This window comes from Gallinula chloropus, assembly GCF_964237585.1.
Source record: "Gallinula chloropus genome assembly, chromosome: 3".
In the NCBI taxonomy this organism is placed as follows: Eukaryota; Metazoa; Chordata; class Aves; order Gruiformes; family Rallidae; genus Gallinula; species Gallinula chloropus.
The window spans coordinates 51,995,810-52,012,742 of NC_140087.1; the positions used below are offsets into that span (position 1 = coordinate 51,995,810).

General features: G+C 59.4%; 2 protein-coding genes across 8 annotated transcripts in view; both read left to right on the forward strand.

Annotated features, from left to right (window-relative positions):
* SLC29A1 (solute carrier family 29 member 1 (Augustine blood group)) overlaps nt 1-10,366 on the forward strand; it is a 34,123-nt gene extending 23,757 nt beyond the window's left edge. For 5 of the 7 annotated variants that reach the window (XM_084262355.1, XM_084262359.1, XM_084262356.1 and 2 more), the window contains 12 exons: nt 3,724-3,806; nt 4,289-4,370; nt 4,586-4,758; nt 4,973-5,112; nt 5,318-5,452; nt 5,611-5,708; nt 6,022-6,112; nt 6,222-6,313; nt 6,443-6,551; nt 6,818-6,903; nt 8,542-8,741; nt 9,379-10,366. In XM_084262355.1, coding sequence (XP_084118481.1) covers nt 3,778-3,806; nt 4,289-4,370; nt 4,586-4,758; nt 4,973-5,112; nt 5,318-5,452; nt 5,611-5,708; nt 6,022-6,112; nt 6,222-6,313; nt 6,443-6,551; nt 6,818-6,903; nt 8,542-8,741; nt 9,379-9,490 — 1,347 coding nt within the window. In that variant the 5' untranslated portion in view covers nt 3,724-3,777 and the 3' untranslated portion in view covers nt 9,491-10,366. The other 2 variants (XM_084262360.1, XM_084262361.1) reach the window with 2 other exon arrangements.
* A 433-nt stretch (nt 10,367-10,799) lies between these two features.
* Nucleotides 10,800-16,515, forward strand: HSP90AB1 (heat shock protein 90 alpha family class B member 1). The gene is given in 14 exon segments (XM_084261087.1): nt 10,800-10,974; nt 11,696-11,793; nt 11,795-11,843; nt 12,005-12,187; nt 12,480-12,516; nt 12,640-12,687; nt 12,690-12,754; nt 13,244-13,373; nt 13,376-13,548; nt 13,933-14,142; nt 14,242-14,389; nt 14,628-14,825; nt 14,828-14,892; nt 15,945-16,515. Coding segments are annotated over 14 exon segments (1,554 nt in total). The 5' UTR covers nt 10,800-10,845; the 3' UTR covers nt 15,966-16,515.
* The last annotated feature ends 418 nt before the right edge of the window (nt 16,516-16,933 follow it).

Genomic DNA, 16,933 nt, shown 5'->3' on the forward strand with positions numbered 1-16,933 from the left:
CAGACAAACAACATGTCCTTCACGGCTCAGGGGCCAAGGGAGCAGTTGGGGAATTAGCCTGTGCCTCTCTCGCCCTTTCCTGGTGTCTGCTTTTGCTGTCTGTTGGAAACAAGCTTTTGAGACAGACTGGCCCCTGATTTGACCCAGGGTGTCTGCCCTTACTTCTGCTGGGTTTGCGTTGGTCCCTGTGCCACGGTGAGGGCGCACAATTGTGCACATTCACATGTCTTCTGAAATACCAGCTGGTGGCTGGAGGTGGGCAGGATGCTGCCTGGGCATCTGGTTCCCCGGAGCTTGGCACAAGATGGGAGGACCCCTGAATGGTGTGGTTGAGAGTTTAGGCTTGCACATGAAATCTCACAAAACTGTCAGTTTTCCATCCTCCAGCTGAGTCATAGCCATCAGGCTTCATGTGATTTGCATCCTCATGCCGGGCTTGTTCCTTGCCTGCAGGTAAACCTCTATGGCCCCCAGATCACCCTTCCTGCTGGGAGTGCTCTGGTGTTGCCGAGGGGAAGGAGCGGATGTATGGGACAGGGTGAAGCCTGGGGAGGCATCTGACCCTGCCCCATCTTGGCCACACTTGGAGGAAGTGCTGACCTTGTCCCTGCAAAGTGATCCCCTGCCAAGCAGCGGCAGGATGCAGGGTGCTTTCCATCAGGCCTGGCAGCAGCTCCTTGTCTAAGGACTGCAAGGACAGTACTACACTTGGTGTGGCTTCAAGGGCTTTGCTTTAAAGAGCTGGTGTGTCTGGGTATAAGCCCATAGCATGCCTACCTGGTGTCATGACATCACTCAAGTGGGAAGCCAAGCACATGCTGTGCTCACCCACCTTCAGTAAAGATCACAGAAGCAAGAGAAAAGGCAATGCACGGCAAAGGGGAGGTTGGGAGATCTCCAAAGCCTGGTGACAGACGGCTGTTTCCAGGCATGGCTGTCCTGCAGCGCAAGTTTTTCTGCAGTCAGGTGGTTTTGGTGATGGCTGGCCCTGCTGTGATCTCCCAGGGCTGTACTGCATGTGGCACGGTACCGCAGGTGTCACATCGCATCTGTCAAGGCCTTGGTGCTGCATGAATGGGCAATTAAAATTGGGCCATCTCTTGTTGGTACCTGCTCAGAGGTGCTAGCCTGTGGCTTGTTAATCCTACTCCTTGCTATCTTGTTCCTTCTGCTTACATGTCACTTCTGAGGGGATGAGACAAGACGGACCGCTCTGTGCCCAGGAACAACGTGAATGTCCTTAACCCAAGGCCCCACATTGCTCCTCCTTTCCCCTGCCTGCCCACGGAGGTGGGCTCAGGAGACTCCTCTGGGAAGTGCTTAGAGCTGTGCTGCACCAGCCTGGTGACTGGAGGGTGCCCTCCGTCCCCTGGCCCCGCACGTTTGGGTGGGAACAGGGTTGCCACCTGTAGCTGGCATTGGTTTGTGTGACCTTCTCTGTTGTAGCGTTGTTTGTAAGAGCCGGTGGCTGGACGTGTTTCCTTCCGTAATGAGTGCTGACCCGTAGGCCCCTTGGCAGGCGCCAGCTCTTTCTGGAGAAAATTAGGAGGCACTTAGTGAAGTGAGACAAAACAAACAGAGTAGGCAGGAGGCTGTGGCTGGGCAGCTGGGCAGCACCCGCCAGGGAGGTCAGCCTCCTGACGCAGGGATGTGGGCGCTTTCCGGATGGAAGCAGGATGCGGTTGAGAAAGCAGCATGGTGAAGAAGCAGGCAGTGCCCTGCCCTGGTACCCCCTGTCTCTTCACCTCCCTGCCACCCCTGCCTCCTCCAAAACACCCTTCCCTTCCCCCCTTCTCCGGGCGCCTGGGCAGCGGGACAGGGCTGTGTGCCAGTGGTGGTACCCGACACCTCTTCTCCTCCTCCTCCTCCGCGGATATCTCTAGACCCACATGGTCCCAGGCCCCGTGACTTGAGCTAGGGCCTGATGGTCACCCCCAAGAGCAGGGGCATGTGAAAGAGGGGGCACAAGCCACCTTCAGATACGCCAAACACGGGGCTTGCCCTGGCTCTGTCCTCCCCAGGTACGTCTGTGGGGTCTGTCCCTGCTCCAGTTTCTTGGGACACCAATGTGACTTGGTGGGGGGCTGAGGGAGGGGGTGGGGGCTTGGATGGGCAAGGGGTGGCATATTGAAGACTTGCCTGGGGACCCGTGGAGGCAGCTGGCGTTCTCCTGTCTGTTTGGGGGTGCAGGGTCTTTGCTTGGGGACAGGCAGCGGCCCCAGCAGGGTTTCTGTGTGTGAGGGGGTGGCAGTTGTCCTGGCAGATCCCCCTGCTAATTCCGGGTCAGGGCTCGGGGACTCTCCTGCCTGTGGAAACATTGGCAGGCTGCCGGGAGGGGATTTTGGGATGTTTTCTCTGGAAGGCTGGTTGACTTACAGGGGTGAGGCAGGAGCTATCATGCCCGTAGCTGTTTACGTGGGAAGGCGGGGGCGGAGTGGGGGGGAGGAGGAGGAGGAGGAGGGGGGTGGGGGTGGGGGGCATGCTGCAGGCGGCTCTGGCGTCGTGGGGTGGCACTTGCGGGATTGGGGGGGCGGCCCGTGCTCCACACAGACATACCTGTCAGCCTCCTCTGGCTCTTCCCCGCAGCCAACAGGCTTCCCGAATCCTTCCCCGCGCCCCTCCATCGCAGCTGTAGGCTCCCCAGGCTGCGGGACGGCACGGCGGGAGGAGGCGAGCCCTGCCCTGCCCGGCACTACCTGCGACAAGGGACGGGCTCCGGTGCCGCCCGCCGCGGCGGGCAGGGACTACAGGTCCCGGCATGCTGCTCCCCGCCGGGCTCCTCCCACGCGTACCTGCGGGGCGCCGGGCAGGGATGCTGTAGCCGGCGGCGGTGCGGGTCTGGCTGCGGGGCATGCCCCGGGGAGGCCGGGGGTGCAGAGCCGGGAGCCCCGCGGCGGGTGAAGCCCTGGGAGAGGTGCCGGAGCACCCCATGCTGCGCTGCCCGGACTGGAAAAGGACAAGGCAGGCCTGCGGCTTCTCTTGGGCGGCTAATCCCGCGCTGCCCCAGAAAGAGAGGGGGGAGGGGGGCTGGGAATGTCTCTTCTCGGGGTTCCCAGAGTTGGCGTCTGTGGGGCTGGAAAGCAACGCCGGGGCGGTGGCGGGGGCCGTGCGGGTTCTGGTAGGGGGAAGAGAGCGGTGGGCTCTGGGGAGGGGATATCGGCGTCAGGGATGCCCTTGGCTTTCCAAGGTGACCCAGGGAAAGGGGCTGTGAGAGCCCCTGGGAAGCGGGAATGGGAAATGGAGGGGTTTGCACGGGTCTGGGCAGAGAGGCTGCCGAATTAAATGTGCCTTTTGTGCCGCTGCGCCCCAGGCGTTGGAGGGAGGTGGGGAGGGCGGAGGGGGGAGGACGCAGCCGGCTGCGCATATGCTTCGCTCACAGCCCCAGGATTGGGGGCAGAGAGCTGCAGGCTCACAAATCCCTTCAGAGCCTGTCGGGGAGCAGCTGGGCAGCTGGCACCCAGCAGCCTGGGCACCTCGGGAAAGCGGATTTCCTCTCAGAGGGCAGGCTTGGTGTCCTCGGCCCGCGGCGTGAGGCTGTGCCTCAGCCCCTTGGCTGCAGGCTCCCAGGCTGCCGTGCTGTGCTGTCACCCATTGCCGGGGCTCTGCTTGGTTCTGGTGCTGTGGAGCACTTCCCTAGCAGCGTGGCTGAGGGCTTAAACTGGCGCTGTCCCTGCCTGGGCTGCGTCCCTTGCTCCCCCATAAAATCCTCCCTCTGCTTTCCAGGCGGAGAGTGCCCACGCGACCTGCTGGGACCGGCGCTGAACCTTGCTGCCAAAGATGACAGCGAGAGACGGGCCCCAAGATAGGTAATGCAGGGTGCAGGTGTGGGGGTGCATTCGGGGTACCAGGAGGTGAGAGAGGACAGGGGGACCCAGCATCTGGGGGACTTCCTGTCCCACATGCCCAGTGGGCTACCAAGCTGTCCCTTCCCTGAGATGTTATCTCCAACAGCTTTTCCATAGCAAATGGGTGGTAAACAGTCCTGGTGCTGGGACACCCCTGGGGAGTGTGGCTCCCCCCATCACATCTGGGTGCCATGTGCTGAGGAGCAGCCGGGCTCTCCGCACCCTCGTACCCTCCTGGGGAGGGCCTCCCACGGCTCCTTGGCAGCACCATGTTTCCTTCAGCAGCCCGGGCTAGCAGGGGTTGTGGGGCAGGGACAGGGCAATAAATTTCATCCTTCCTTCTGCTCTTGGTGCCTCCAGCTGCGGGGTAGGGGACAGTCAGAAGAGGCCTGTCCCCTGCCCTGCACAGAGTCCTGCTCCAAACCACTCTTTCCCTTCTGCAGGTACAAGGCGGTCTGGCTGATCTTCTTCATCCTTGGCCTGGGAACGCTGCTGCCATGGAATTTCTTCATGACTGCCCGGGAGGTGAAGGCGTCCTTCTTGCTGCTGTCCATGACACTAATTGTCTCCTGTCACCTCTAGGGTCTATGCAAACAGCCCCCATGTTTGCACGCAGGAGACAGAAGCATCTGTGACCCTTATGGGACAAGGGGCAGGAAGAGCCCTGGGCTGGGCATGGGGCTGGAGGGGTGGCAGGGGGTGTGTGTGCTGAGGGGGGTACATAGCTCTTTCTCTTGCAGTATTTCATCAAACGCCTTGAGGACCCGGAGGCGAGGAATCACCTGGGGAATGAGACCGATGGGGCTGCCTTGCCCTCCTCTTACCTGCAGTCCATGTTTGACAACTTCATGACTCTCTGCGCCATGGTGCCCCTCCTCATCTTCACCTGCCTTAACTCCTTCATCCACCAGCGGTGAGTCTTGCCCCTGCCAGCCCCCATAGGGCTGCCCAGCCCTGGCCTGTCCTCCTGCCCCAGTACTGAGCCAAGCTGCAGCCTGTTCAGTTGAGTCAGAGGCAAAGTACTGGTCTCCTGTGAGGGCGTTGGCTGGGATTCCCATGGGAGAGCTTGGCTACAGCATCACAGGCTTTTGGGGGTGGGTTTTTCTCACTGAGACCCTCTCTTGCAGGATTCCCCAGCAGATCCGCATCTCAGGCAGCCTGGTGGCCATCGGGCTGGTGTTTTTAGTCACGGCGATCGTGGTGAAGGTTGACATGGAGCCTCTTCCCTTCTTCGTCTTTACCATGATCAGCATCGTCTTCATCAACTGTGTGTGAAGCAATGGGGGGAAGGGGCACAGCCCCATGGCTAGAACTAGTCACTTTTAGGAGGAGAACATGAACCTTACTGCGGGAGAGCTGGGGAGGAGGGGGATCTGCCTTGCCTCGCAGGGTGGGCGCCCCTGACCTCCCGCAGAGGTGCAGTCCAGCCTTGCCTTTGGTTTCACATTTCTGGTTGTCTTTCCCTTTCGCAGCCTTCGGTGCCATCCTCCAGAGCAGCCTCTTTGGACTGGCAGGGCTCCTGCCTGCCAGCTACACAGCTCCCATCATGAGTGGGCAGGGCTTGGCAGGCACCTTTGCTGCTTTGGCGATGATCTGCAGCATTGCCAGTGAGTTAATCACTGCTCTGTGGGTGACAGGGCCTTCCCCAGAGCACTGCTGGGGTCAGGCTGCAGGGTTGGGTGGGAGGCAGTAGCTGGGCCTCGCTCCTCTCAGCCCTCATCATCTTCTTTTGTTCCCCCTCTCTCCTCCCTTTCTATGCTCTCAGTTGGCGCCCAGGAACCTGAGAGCTTCATTGGTTACTTCTCCACAGCCTGCGTGGTGATCGTGCTGGCAATCATCTCCTACATCCTTCTGCCTCGCATGGTGAGACGTCATTGTCCTGGTGAGGAAGGGCACAGGGACATGGCGCCTTTGTGCGTCGCAGCACAAATATTGGGGCCCACTAGCACCCCAGTCTTGGCTCTCCCCTGTCCTGAGGGAGCTCTCTGCGGTACTTCCCAGCTCAGATATCCCAGTATCAGTGGGGTACTGTGGAAACGAGCCCCTGGGCGAGCAGGGAAGTGTAAGTGTTGGACCTCAGTGGAAGGAATACTTGGCCCATACTGCCCATATCTGTCCTGTTACCACACAGCCCCTGGGAAGCAGGGGTGAGTTCCTTGTGGCTGTCCCTCTGCAGGATTTCTTCCGATACTACTCCATGAAGGACAAGACAGAGTACAATGTGTACAATGCAGAGCTGGAGACCAAGAGAGACCTGATTAAGAAAGGTGAGGGGCTGAGAGGAGGAAATGCTGAGAGGAAGAACGAGACAGAAGGACTAAATCCAACGGCAGCTTTCCGGGATCTGCTATGTCCCACTCATGTCTCTCCCTGCAGATGAGCCCAATGGGATGGAGCAGAATAACTCAAAGGTCATCCCTATCCACAACCCTGATGAGAAGCCCTCAGTTGTTGCTATTTTTAAGAAGGTCTGTGAGTTGCCAGCAGCCCCTGGAGTGGATGGGTGCAGGTGTAGGAGAGCATGGGGAGAGGAGACCAGCCCTGCACTGGTTTCTTGCCCTGTGCTTGGTACCAGCCTCTTTCTTTCATCTGCCTAGCTCTGGATCATGGCTGTGTCTGTCTGCCTCGTCTTCACTGTCACCATTGGTGTCTTTCCTTCCATCACAGCTAAGGTGTCCACCGTCCTTGGGGAAGGAAACACATGGGGTAAGCATGGGCAGGGAATGGGTGGGGTGGGAGGAGACTGGGAACAAGGTATATGGGAGGAAAAGCAGTGAGGCATGAAGTAGCAGGGCTGTCTGAGGGGAAGAGGAGACTGTTGCACATGATGGGGACACCAGCATGGCAGGGTGAGTGTTCCAGCCCTTAGTGGGCAACCAGGAGGACCTGGACATGAAAGACAGTCTCTGTGCAATCGGCAGGAGGGCCTGGAGGACCCTGGGCTCATGAGTGACCCTCTCCCCCTTCTGCAGGTCTCTACTTCATCCCGGTCTCCTGCTTCCTGCTTTTCAATGTCTTCGACTGGACAGGACGGAGCCTCACCGCCCTCTTCACATGGGTAAACATGGGACAGGGAGAAAACGCCCAGGTGCTCCTTGTCCTCAGACCTGTCAGCCATGGCTGTCACTGGGGCTGCCAGTCCATGGCTTGGAGGAAGGTGGGGCAGAGCTGACTCCTACCCTGGCTTTAAGTCCTAAGCAGATTCATGGGTCAGAGCCGAGAACCACAGTTGTTGTCCTGTCCTGCTCCCACCCCTCTTGGTGGCAGCATGGTTTGAAGCTGCCTCCTCCACTTCAGCCTATGTAAACAAAGCTTCATTCCACTTATGCAAGAAGGCAGCAGGGAAAGAGAGAGGGAAAGACAGGGCAGCCCAAAATAAAACCTGGCCTCCACACAGGACACAACTGCTTTAAAGAGCCTTGTCCTGGGAGCAGGGCAGAGCCATGCCATGTGGGTCACAGAACTTTCCCCTGCCGCGTCCCCTTGCTCTCATCTGCCCTGCTTGGCTGGGAGCTGCTAGGAATGAGTGGTAGGAGCTGTGGTGGGGGTGGGCGAGGAAGCGGGCTGTCCTGTCTTCCTGTCTGTGTCTCTTCCTGCCATTTCACCCACCCCCCCAAAGCGCAGTTTCCCCCTGTATTGTTCAGGCTGTTTGTTTAGAGAACCTCCTCAGCACCCAACACCATGGGGTCTGTCCGGGCCTGGCTTTCCCCACGGCCTGGAGCTGCTTCTTCCCTGGCCACCATTGCTGGCTGGCCTTGGCCTTGGCCTCAGGCCACGTTGCCTGTTGTCCAGACCACAGCCTCCGTGGTGGGATGACCCAGCAGGAGACGTTTCCAAAACAAGGCTGTGTGGAAAGTTTGACTGTGTGTGTGGTTTGGGCCTCATTTCCCTGGTTGGGGCCCCGCTCGCTCCTTTTCTCCTCCTCACGCAGGAGAGGCTGCTGCTTTTCCCAGTTTGCCCACAGACACTGCAGCTGGTCTATCCTCAGCTTACCCCGTGCTGATGAAGTGTCCCATGGCTGCGCCAGCCCAGGCAGCTCCCAAGGCAGCTGTGGGTCTCTCCTGACCCCAGACCAGTGAGTCCTACATCTGCGACCCTGGTACCCCATTGAGGAGCCAGGCACGACTTGCCTCGGTCCCAGCTGCAGGGACAACACAGGAGGATGGTGCCTCCTCTGTCCCAGCCTCATGCATCCAGGGACTCTGCTAGGATCCGAGGAGACTTCAGTTCAGTCTGCGCCTTTGCCAGCACTGTCTGAAACAGCCCCAGTGTAATCCCTTTCTCAGATTGCTGGATCCTGCCTGACTTGGCTGGGGAGGCTGAAGAGCTGGTTGAAGCCCTGTGTGCAGGGAGGACATTGCGTGAGTGTGCACGAGGCTCTCCTGCCTGCCTGTTGTTTCCAATGAGGGCTTAGCAGTCACTCACAAGCCCAGATTAGACTTTTGGCTCTAGTGCTGCAAGTCAACTAGGGTGAGACCTCAGGGCAATAGTTAGAACTAGGAGGACCTCCTTGCCACGGCCAAGAGGTGATGCTGAGATTTGTTGCAGCAGAGAAAGGCGCCCAGCAACTCTGCCCTCTCTGTGGCTTCTCCATAGCCCCCGTACTGCGGGGATGGCCTCCATAGCCCCTGCCAGCATCCCATGGGATGGGAACGTCCACTTCCCAGCTGCTCACTGACCTGTGTTTTTCTCCCAGCCTGGGAAGGACAGTTGGCTCTTGCCAGTGATGGTGCTGCTCCGTGTCATCTTTATCCCTCTGTTCATGCTGTGCAATGTGCAGCCCCGGACCTACATGTCAGTTGTGTTCTCTCATGATGCCTGGTACATCATCTTCATGATCGTCTTCTCCATCTCCAACGGCTACCTGGCCAGCCTTTGCATGTGCTTCGGGCCCAAGTGAGTACAGGTTGGGGACAGGGGTGCTTACACCCACAGGTGCCAGCCCCAGCACGACCGGAGTCTGGCTCTGCCCAACTCTGGCATCTGGGAAAGGGGATGCAGGTGCAGAGGGGAATTGACACATCACCTCAGGGGAAGACAACTGTGACATCCTGTCTCCCAGATCTGTGCCCCCATACCCTAGAGATGGGGAAGCTGTTGTTTGGGCTCTCTCTTTCCCCTACCTGCCATGCTGGGGAAGGGGTCAGATGCAGCGGGGATCTGGAGGGGAGCAAAGCATGGCATGGCACCCACAGCAGGGTGAGCAGCCTTGCCTAGCGCCCGAGGCAGCACAAGGAGCCCAGCTGGGGCTCAGCCAGGCTGGCTGCAGTGCACTGGGGCAGGAGTCAGGGAAGGGTGTCCCTGGCGCTGGAAGCTTCAGGGCAGCCTGCCCCATGGATGCACATTTTCTGTCAGCCTGTACCGTGGGGGGAGGTCCTTGGGGTCAAGGTGGATTTGCTCCTACCATTCCTGTGGTGCAGAGCAGCATAGCTTCTGGCTCTTCTGTGGCTCCCTCCCCTTGCTCCGTTGAACTCACAGCAGGGCGCGGGGCATGCATTCCTGAGGACAGGACCCTCACCCATTTCTCCCCCAGGAAAGTGCTCGCCCACGAAGCGGAGACAGCTGGAGCTGTCATGGCTTTTTTCCTGTCCCTGGGATTGGCCCTAGGAGCTGCCGTCTCCTTCCTGTTCCGAATTCTCATCTAGCAGAGGCGCCCAGAGGGTGCAGGGGCTCCAAGAGATGGCTCTTGAGATGGCTCTACATCCTCTGTTGAGGCCCTGGGCACGTCAGTGCTGTGGGGAGACAACACCTCCTGCCTGCCCCTGCTGAATCGCACTGCCACGGCAGATGTCACACACACGGGAACGGTTCCACTCCTGCAGGAGTGGCCTGGCTCCTGCCATGCTCGGCTGTGTGCTGCCTTCAGGCTTACGTGCCTTCTCCTTCCCCGTACTGTGTCTGTGTAAGACCCCTGGGATCTCGCAGAGGTCCAGCCACCTCCCACGCTGCATAATCTCCCCAGCTCAAGGCCAAAACCCCTTTGTCCCTGGCGGAGTAGAAGGCTGGCATCCAGTGTTACTTCCTTTCTTGTCCTTGGCCCCAAGGCACCTGGCGACTTGCTCTCCTCTCCGTCGGGGGAGGGAAACACCCCACACTGCTTCTTCTGCTGGTGAGACTTGCAAAAAACCCCAGCCAGCCTCGCCATCCCTGCTCCCTGCTAGGCACACATCCCCCTGCACAGCAGCAACCCCAGGCCACAGACATCCACATCCCACCACCCCCACTGCCAGGCTGAGGGAGGAGGATGTCTCTGCACCCTGCCTTCGCCCCTCTCCTTGCCTTTGTTACCCACTTTTTTTTATTTTTCCAGTTTTCTTTCTGCCTTCTTGTTCTGTCACAGGACTTCCCAGGAATGGGCTTCAAGGGGGGATAGGACAACTGCTTCCCACCCCAGGCTGCCTTCCTTCCCAGCCTGTGTTGCAGAGGGAGGTCTGGCTTCTCTCCTTTGGCTTCCCCTTCCCTTCCTTGTGTAAATGTGTCTCTACAGTTGCCTTTTTTCTATAAAAACAGAATGAAACGTCCCATTTGGTACATGTATGTCCTTATTGCTGCAGTGGGGTGAAGGCTGACGGGAGCAGGTGCCGTCATTTCCTGGGTACCCCAGGGGTCCCCTGTAGCCAGCACCAGGGGGTGAAGGGGTGTGCACAGTCCCTGCACAGACGGGAGCAGCTGCTCTCCGCTACAGTGATGCAGCCAGCAAGAGAAGGGGTGCAGCCTTTGACACCCCTGGCAAGGTGCACCTGCATGTTTTGAGGGTGCAGTGATTTGGGGATGCTGGAATGCCACCTCCCGCTCCCGGAGGTGGTGGGGGGGGAAGAACTACACTGCCCTGGCAGCGGGTCTCCACCCCACACCTCACTCCTCTGCTCCACACAGTTCAGGGGGCCAGTGCCTCCTGGGTCTCCCCAGCCCAAAGCTGTAGGGCCCGGGTCCCCTCTTCCCACCCCACCCCTGGCTTCCTTTGCAGGACCAGCGTCGCTCCAGCTCAGCACCGCGAGGGATGGGGACTTGTGTGCCCGCACCCCCACGGGGAGGTTTCTCTCGGTGCTCTGAAGACACCAGACGCCGGTTTCCGAGCTGGGAAGGGAAACGGAGCCGCGCTGCTCCCGGACCCCGACGCCATCCCCACGTGTGTAGCGTCCCACCTCCCTCCCCGGGCACGTCCCCTGCTTCCTCCCCGCTGCCGCTACCCCCGGGCTGGGGCCGGCGCGGCTCTCGGCCGAGCCGCAGCACGGTACCCGCGCAGCGGGCAGCCCCGGGCGGCCGGGGCGTACGGCCGAGCCTGCGGCCGGAGGGAGGTGGGACAGGGGCACCAGACCCGGCCCACCACGGAGGCAGCCCCGCCCCGTGACGTCCGCGGAAAGCCCCGGCAGCCGGCACCGCTGTCCACCGCGGGAGATGGGTCCCCCCCCCCAACAGCGGCTCTCCCCCGCCGCGCTCCTCCGTGCCCCCGGAGGGCGGCGGGGAACCCTGTCCGGGAGCGGTGCCGCCTCCGCCACGGCCCCCGCCGTTAAACGGGAACGGCGCTGGGCCCGCGCTGCCGGGACGCTCCTCCCCGGGGAGGGACGCGGCGGCGGGGCCGAGCGCTGCCCTGCCCGGTGGGGCGGGCTGAGGCGGCGGGGGGGCAGGCGGGAGGTGTGTTTGGGGCTGCGAGGCTGCAGCAGCAGGGCCCGGCGCCGTTTTAAGGCGGAAGGAGGCGGCGGGCGGGCTGACCCTCCACGTACCTGTAAGAGCCGCCGGGGTGGACGCGGCGCCGTTGCTGGTCTGTCACGGCGGGGGCGGTACGGACTCTGCGGTGGGGCGGGTCTGGTGCCCCTGTCCCACCTCCCCCGGCGCTACCTGCCTTGCAGATGCCCGAGGAAGTGCAGCACAGGGAGGAGGAGGATGCGGAGACCTTCGTCTTCCAGGCGGAGATTGCTCAGCTCCTGTCGCTCATCATCGACACCTACTCCCAACAAGGAGATGTTCCTGCGGGAGCTCATCTCCGACGCCTCCGACGTGAGCCCGGGCCTTGCTCCCTGCTCCGGGGCGGGAGGCTGGTGTCCCTCCAGGGCTGCCCGGGGGAGAGGCTGGTGCCTGGGTTACCTGCAGAGCTTTTGCTGGGGAGGTAGGCAGCTGTTTAGTAGGGAGGCTGTGGTGAGCATCCCCCTCTCCCCTAGGCTCTGGATAAGATCCGTTACGAGAACCTGGTGGATCCCTCCAAGCTAGGTGAGGACCTCAATATCAGCATAGTCCCCAACCCCTGGGACTGCACGCTCACCCTGGCCGACACTGGCATTGGGATGACAAAAGCAGATCTCATCAACAGTCTGGGCACCAAGGCCTTCATGGAAACCCTGCAGGTGGGTTGCCCGTAGCTCCATGGGTGCCCTCGGGCCTGGGCTGCAGGCTTTTGCAGGAGCATAACCCCAGCCCTGCTGCCTTTTTTGCGATGGGAGCTATTGGGCTATACCTGAGTGTGCTTCCTCCCCTCTCCAGTGGCAGGGAGGAGCTGAGAGCAGGGCTGGCTGCCTGTTGGGGCTTGCCTCTCTTTCTCTGCGTGCTGACCCAGTTCTTTGCTGCTGTGAATCAGTTGCAGGCAGTAGTAGTCTGCTTGCTAGCCCATAGTCCAGAGACTTTTTCTTCTTTCTGCAGGCTGGCACAGACAGCTCTAGGTGCTCCCAAGAGCGTTGTCAGGCACGCTTGTTAATGTGAAGTGTCAAGGACCAGTTTGGCTCATGGAGCTTGCCCTGCTTGCTCTCTGCCCTCTAATGCCATGCCTTGAAGCACTAATGTTCTTCTCACCGTGCTGTAGGTGAGCCCATTGGAAGGGGCACCAAAGTGATCCTGTGTTTGAAGGAGGACCAAGGCATGTCAAAGAGGTGGTGAAGAAGCACTCCCAGTTCACTGGCTACCCTATCACGCTCTATGTACGTTAGGAAAGGACTGTGAGGACTCACTTGGAAAGCTGGAGGCAGGGGGTGGTGGTGTTTGGAGCAAGAGCCCAGGAAAGAGCTGAGTACTGTCTCTTCCTATCTATAGCACCTGGGTATCAAAGCAGTGGTGTTCCCAGACTTGTGGTCAGAGGTGACTTGAGACTGGGGGCTTATTTGAGGTGGTTGGTATCCAGCCACGCTTTTGACCTTCGATCTGTGCAATTGGAGGTCAACTGAATCAGACATGCAGGTAGGAGGGTTTTGTTCCCCTTGCTTCATTTTCTCAGACACTGCTTTTGGTGGCATGAGCTGGGGAAGGACTCTGAGGGCTGGTTTGTGGAGGAGCTCTAGTTCTAGGTGTTGCATTTGTTGAGCCTTGTGTTAAATCAGGAGGACACCCATTTCTCTCATCTGCAGCAAAAGGTTTCCTGCTAACTGTTGCTTGAGGCTAAACCTGACTCCTGCTGGTTACTTTCTCCACAGCTGGAGAAGGAATGTGAGAAAGACATCAGTGATGATGAGGCAAAGGAGGAGAAAGATGAGAAGGAAGACCCAGAGTCTAAAGATGAGGAGAAACACAAGATTGAGGATGTGGGCTCAGAGGAGGAGGAGGAGACAAAGGCAAGAAGAAAAAGACCAAGAGAATAAAGGAGAAATACATTGACCAGGAGGAGCTGAACAAGACCAAACCTATTTGGACCCGCAACCCTGATGACATCATGCAGGAAGAGCATGGCAAGTTCTACAAAAGCCTCACTAATGACTGGGAGGACCGACTGACTGTCAGGGTGAGTGCTGGGCCACCCTGGGAGAGACAGAGGTCCCCTTTCCAGCCCACACCCAGGGCTGTGCCTCAGTACAGGGCTGAGGGTGGTGCCTCTGTTGTGCCTCAGCCTACACTGTGACTCCTGTACAGGTGGTGGGGTTAGCAGTGCTGGCCTAGAAGCAGGACAGGAGTCTGGAGCCTCAGAGAAGCATTGCTTCTCTGTCCAGGCCTGCTGGATGCCAGAGAGCCCTGAGGAGGGGGGGGCTGCAGGCTGCTTGTATGCGACAGACCCTGCTGTGCCCCCCGCCAGCCCCAGTGCTGAGGAATGGCCGTTCAGCCTGCCCACAGCAGGGCATGGGGAAAGGGGCAGCACCACAGCAGCCGTTCTTCCTTCCTTGCCCCACAGCACTTCTCTGTGGAAGGGGAGCTGGAGTTCAGGGCCCTGCTCTTCATCCCACGCCGCACCCCTTTTGACCTCTTTGAGATGAAGAACATGACGCTGTACGTGAGCCGTGTCTTCATCATAAGTAGCTGTGACGAGCTCATCCCCGAGTACCTAAGGAAGAGCCCCTGGCCTCAGCCTCTCGGTGCAGAGCTGGGACCCCCACCGCTCCCTGTAGAGGGTTAGAAGGTGGGTGGGGATGGCTGAGCCTTGGGGTGACCAAGTGCAGTGCAAGTCCGTCCTGGAGGCTCCACGCATCTCTTCTGCCCCCAGCTGGGCATCCGTGAGGCCTCGACCAACCCAAAGCGCCTTTGGGAGCTGCTGCGTTACCACACGTCCCAGTCAGGCAATGGGGTGACCTTGCTTTCAGAGTACGTGTCCTGTATGAAGGAGACCCAGAAGACTATCTACTACATCACAGGTGAGCCAGAGCTCCTCCAAGCTCTGTCTTAACGCAAGGTTTTCCTGGGACATCCTACTGCCTTCAGCAAGCCCTTGCTGCTGAATCACAGCCCCTCTCTGGGGACTGGGGGAAGATCCCCAGGCCCCGAGCCCTGGCTGCAGCCGGTTGGATGCTGAGGGCCCTGAGTGGCTGGTGCTGGTTTTGTAGTGTTGTAACCAGCTCTTTCATCTTGGTGACATACACTTTCTACACCCAGGAGAGAGTAAGGAGCAGGTTGCCAGCTCTGCCGTTGTGGAGCGTGTGCGGAAGCATGGCTTTGGGGTGGCTTTGACGGGGCCCACTGATGAGTACTGCGTGCAGCAGCTCAAGGAGTTTGACGGCAAGACCCTGGTATCGGTTACCAAGGAAGGGCTGGAGCTGCCTGAGGATGAGGAGGATAAAAAGAAGATGGAGGAGAGCAGGCCAAGTTTGAGACCCTCTGCAAACTCATGAAGGAGATCCTGGACAAGAAGGTGGACAAGGTGAGATGGGCAGGGAGCTCAGCCCAGAGCTGCCTCCTGGGCTGAGGGAGGAGGGCTGGGCCACCGTGATGGCAGGCAAGACCCCCCCCTAGCTCAATGCATGCCTCTCATCTCCTGCAGAGGAGCTGCTAAAGGAGACTGGAGGGTCCAGCATCCACTGCACCATCTTGCTCTGAGCAGCCAGGCTGCAAGTGCGAGGCACTGGCCCAAATACGTGCATTGATGGGAGAGGACAAGTGCAGGAAACCAGCAGTGGGTGCTGAAGGTGCTGGCTGAGCTGTCCATGCTGGTGTCTGCAGCAGTCCTGGAACTGCTTGGAAGATCTCTGCTTGCTTTGGGCCACCTGCAGGCGAACCTGGGGCAGAGACCTGGGGTATCACGTGTGGTAGAATAGAATGGCAAAGCTATCAAAGGCCTGGTGGTGCCACTCTTCGAAACTGCTCTGCCGTCCTCTGGTGTCTCCCTGGAAGATCCCCAGACCCACTCCAACCGCATCTACAGGATGATTAAACTGGGGCTTGGTACGAGTCCATGCATTTTCCCAGGCCTGGGGCAGGTCCTGAAGCAGGCTATCTGGGCAGGCTGGCATGTTAGCTGTCTTGTGGCAGAGGGGAGGCCAGTAAGGGAGCCATGCTGGTGTGTTGTGCAGAACTGGCCATGTAAGGGGGACAGGGGAAACATGGAGCAAGGTGCTTTAGGAAGACCCAGGGCTCTGAGTGGACTCTCCGGTCCTCCGTGAGGCTGGGAGCCACCACCAGGCTGCTCAGGTGAGCTGAGGCTTTTCACTTCTTCACCTTCAATGCAGAAAGTCTGCCATGGAAGCAAAGACCTACAGGGTGGAGGAGTTTGTGCCTGCACCAAACTTATTTCTCAAAGCAGGCTTTTTTAGGCAAAAATGTAAATGAAGGGGTGCTGTGGCTTGGCATCGCTGCTGGATGCTGATAGCCCTGTCCTTCAGGCTGGCACAAGTCAGCTTTTGCTCTGGGAGAGGCCATTCCTTTGGGATCACTTGGTGACACTTGGCCCCACCTCTTCCTTCCCCCCACCCCCAGGCACTGGTGAAGATGAGGTGATCGCAGAGGAGCCCAGTGCAGCTGTCCCTGATGAGGTCCCTGCTCTGGAGAGATGCAGATGCATCCTGCATGGAAGAGGTAAAGTAAGAGGAAACTTCTTCCTTCACCTGTGAGGCTTCTGCCCCACCTCTCATCTGCTTAGGAGGGGGTCTGCTCCCACCAGCTGCTACTGACTCCTTAGTGGTGTCTTTTTTGGGTTTGTTTGGTTGCATGTTTTTTGGCAGGGGCCAGGAGGGCCTGGTTCCCTGTTTGTCAGCAGCGAGTGATTCAGGCAGCCCAAGGCCTGTCTCTTCTGTCTTCCTGCTTGTATCAGAAGAGCTGCTGGGGAGTGGAGGTGAGGAGGGATCCTGTTTCCCCTCTCTCTCACATGGGGTCTGCCATGTGCCCAGGAGGCATCATACACTGCCCTCGCTCCACCGGGCTGGGAGAGCCCTTGCTCTGAGCTGCTGCCCCCCCCTAGCCCCCCAAGCCCCCAGGGTGTAGGATATTGTATTTCAGTTGGGTTGCTTGGTTTTGTTCTACTGGAATTAAAGCATCAAAGAGTATGGCTTACAGAGCAGCATCCCTCGTGTTTCATTCCCACCATGCAGAGGAAAGGGGCTCAGCCTGTGCCTGAGGCTGTCAAGGCCCTGGTCTCTCCCCTGCTCTGACTGTTTTTTGGAAGCCCACTTTAGCTGATCTCTACCCCTTCCCTGCCCAGCCGCCATCCCATGGGCCAGAGAAACACAAGGCCTGCTGTGCTGGTGGGGCCATGTCCAGCAGGCAAGGGCTGTCCACCCAGAGCACTGCACACCCTGCAGCCTGGGAGCAAACCTTTCCCAGGAACAGAGCCTGACCTGCTGCTAGCTGTTCTCATCTGGGTGCCCTGGGCCAGGGAGCTGTGGCAGGAGCCACCTGCATGTTCTCCTGCAGTGCTGCAGTGACAGCTCAGGACTGTACTCGAGCTGCTTGCCTCAGTTCAGGTCCAA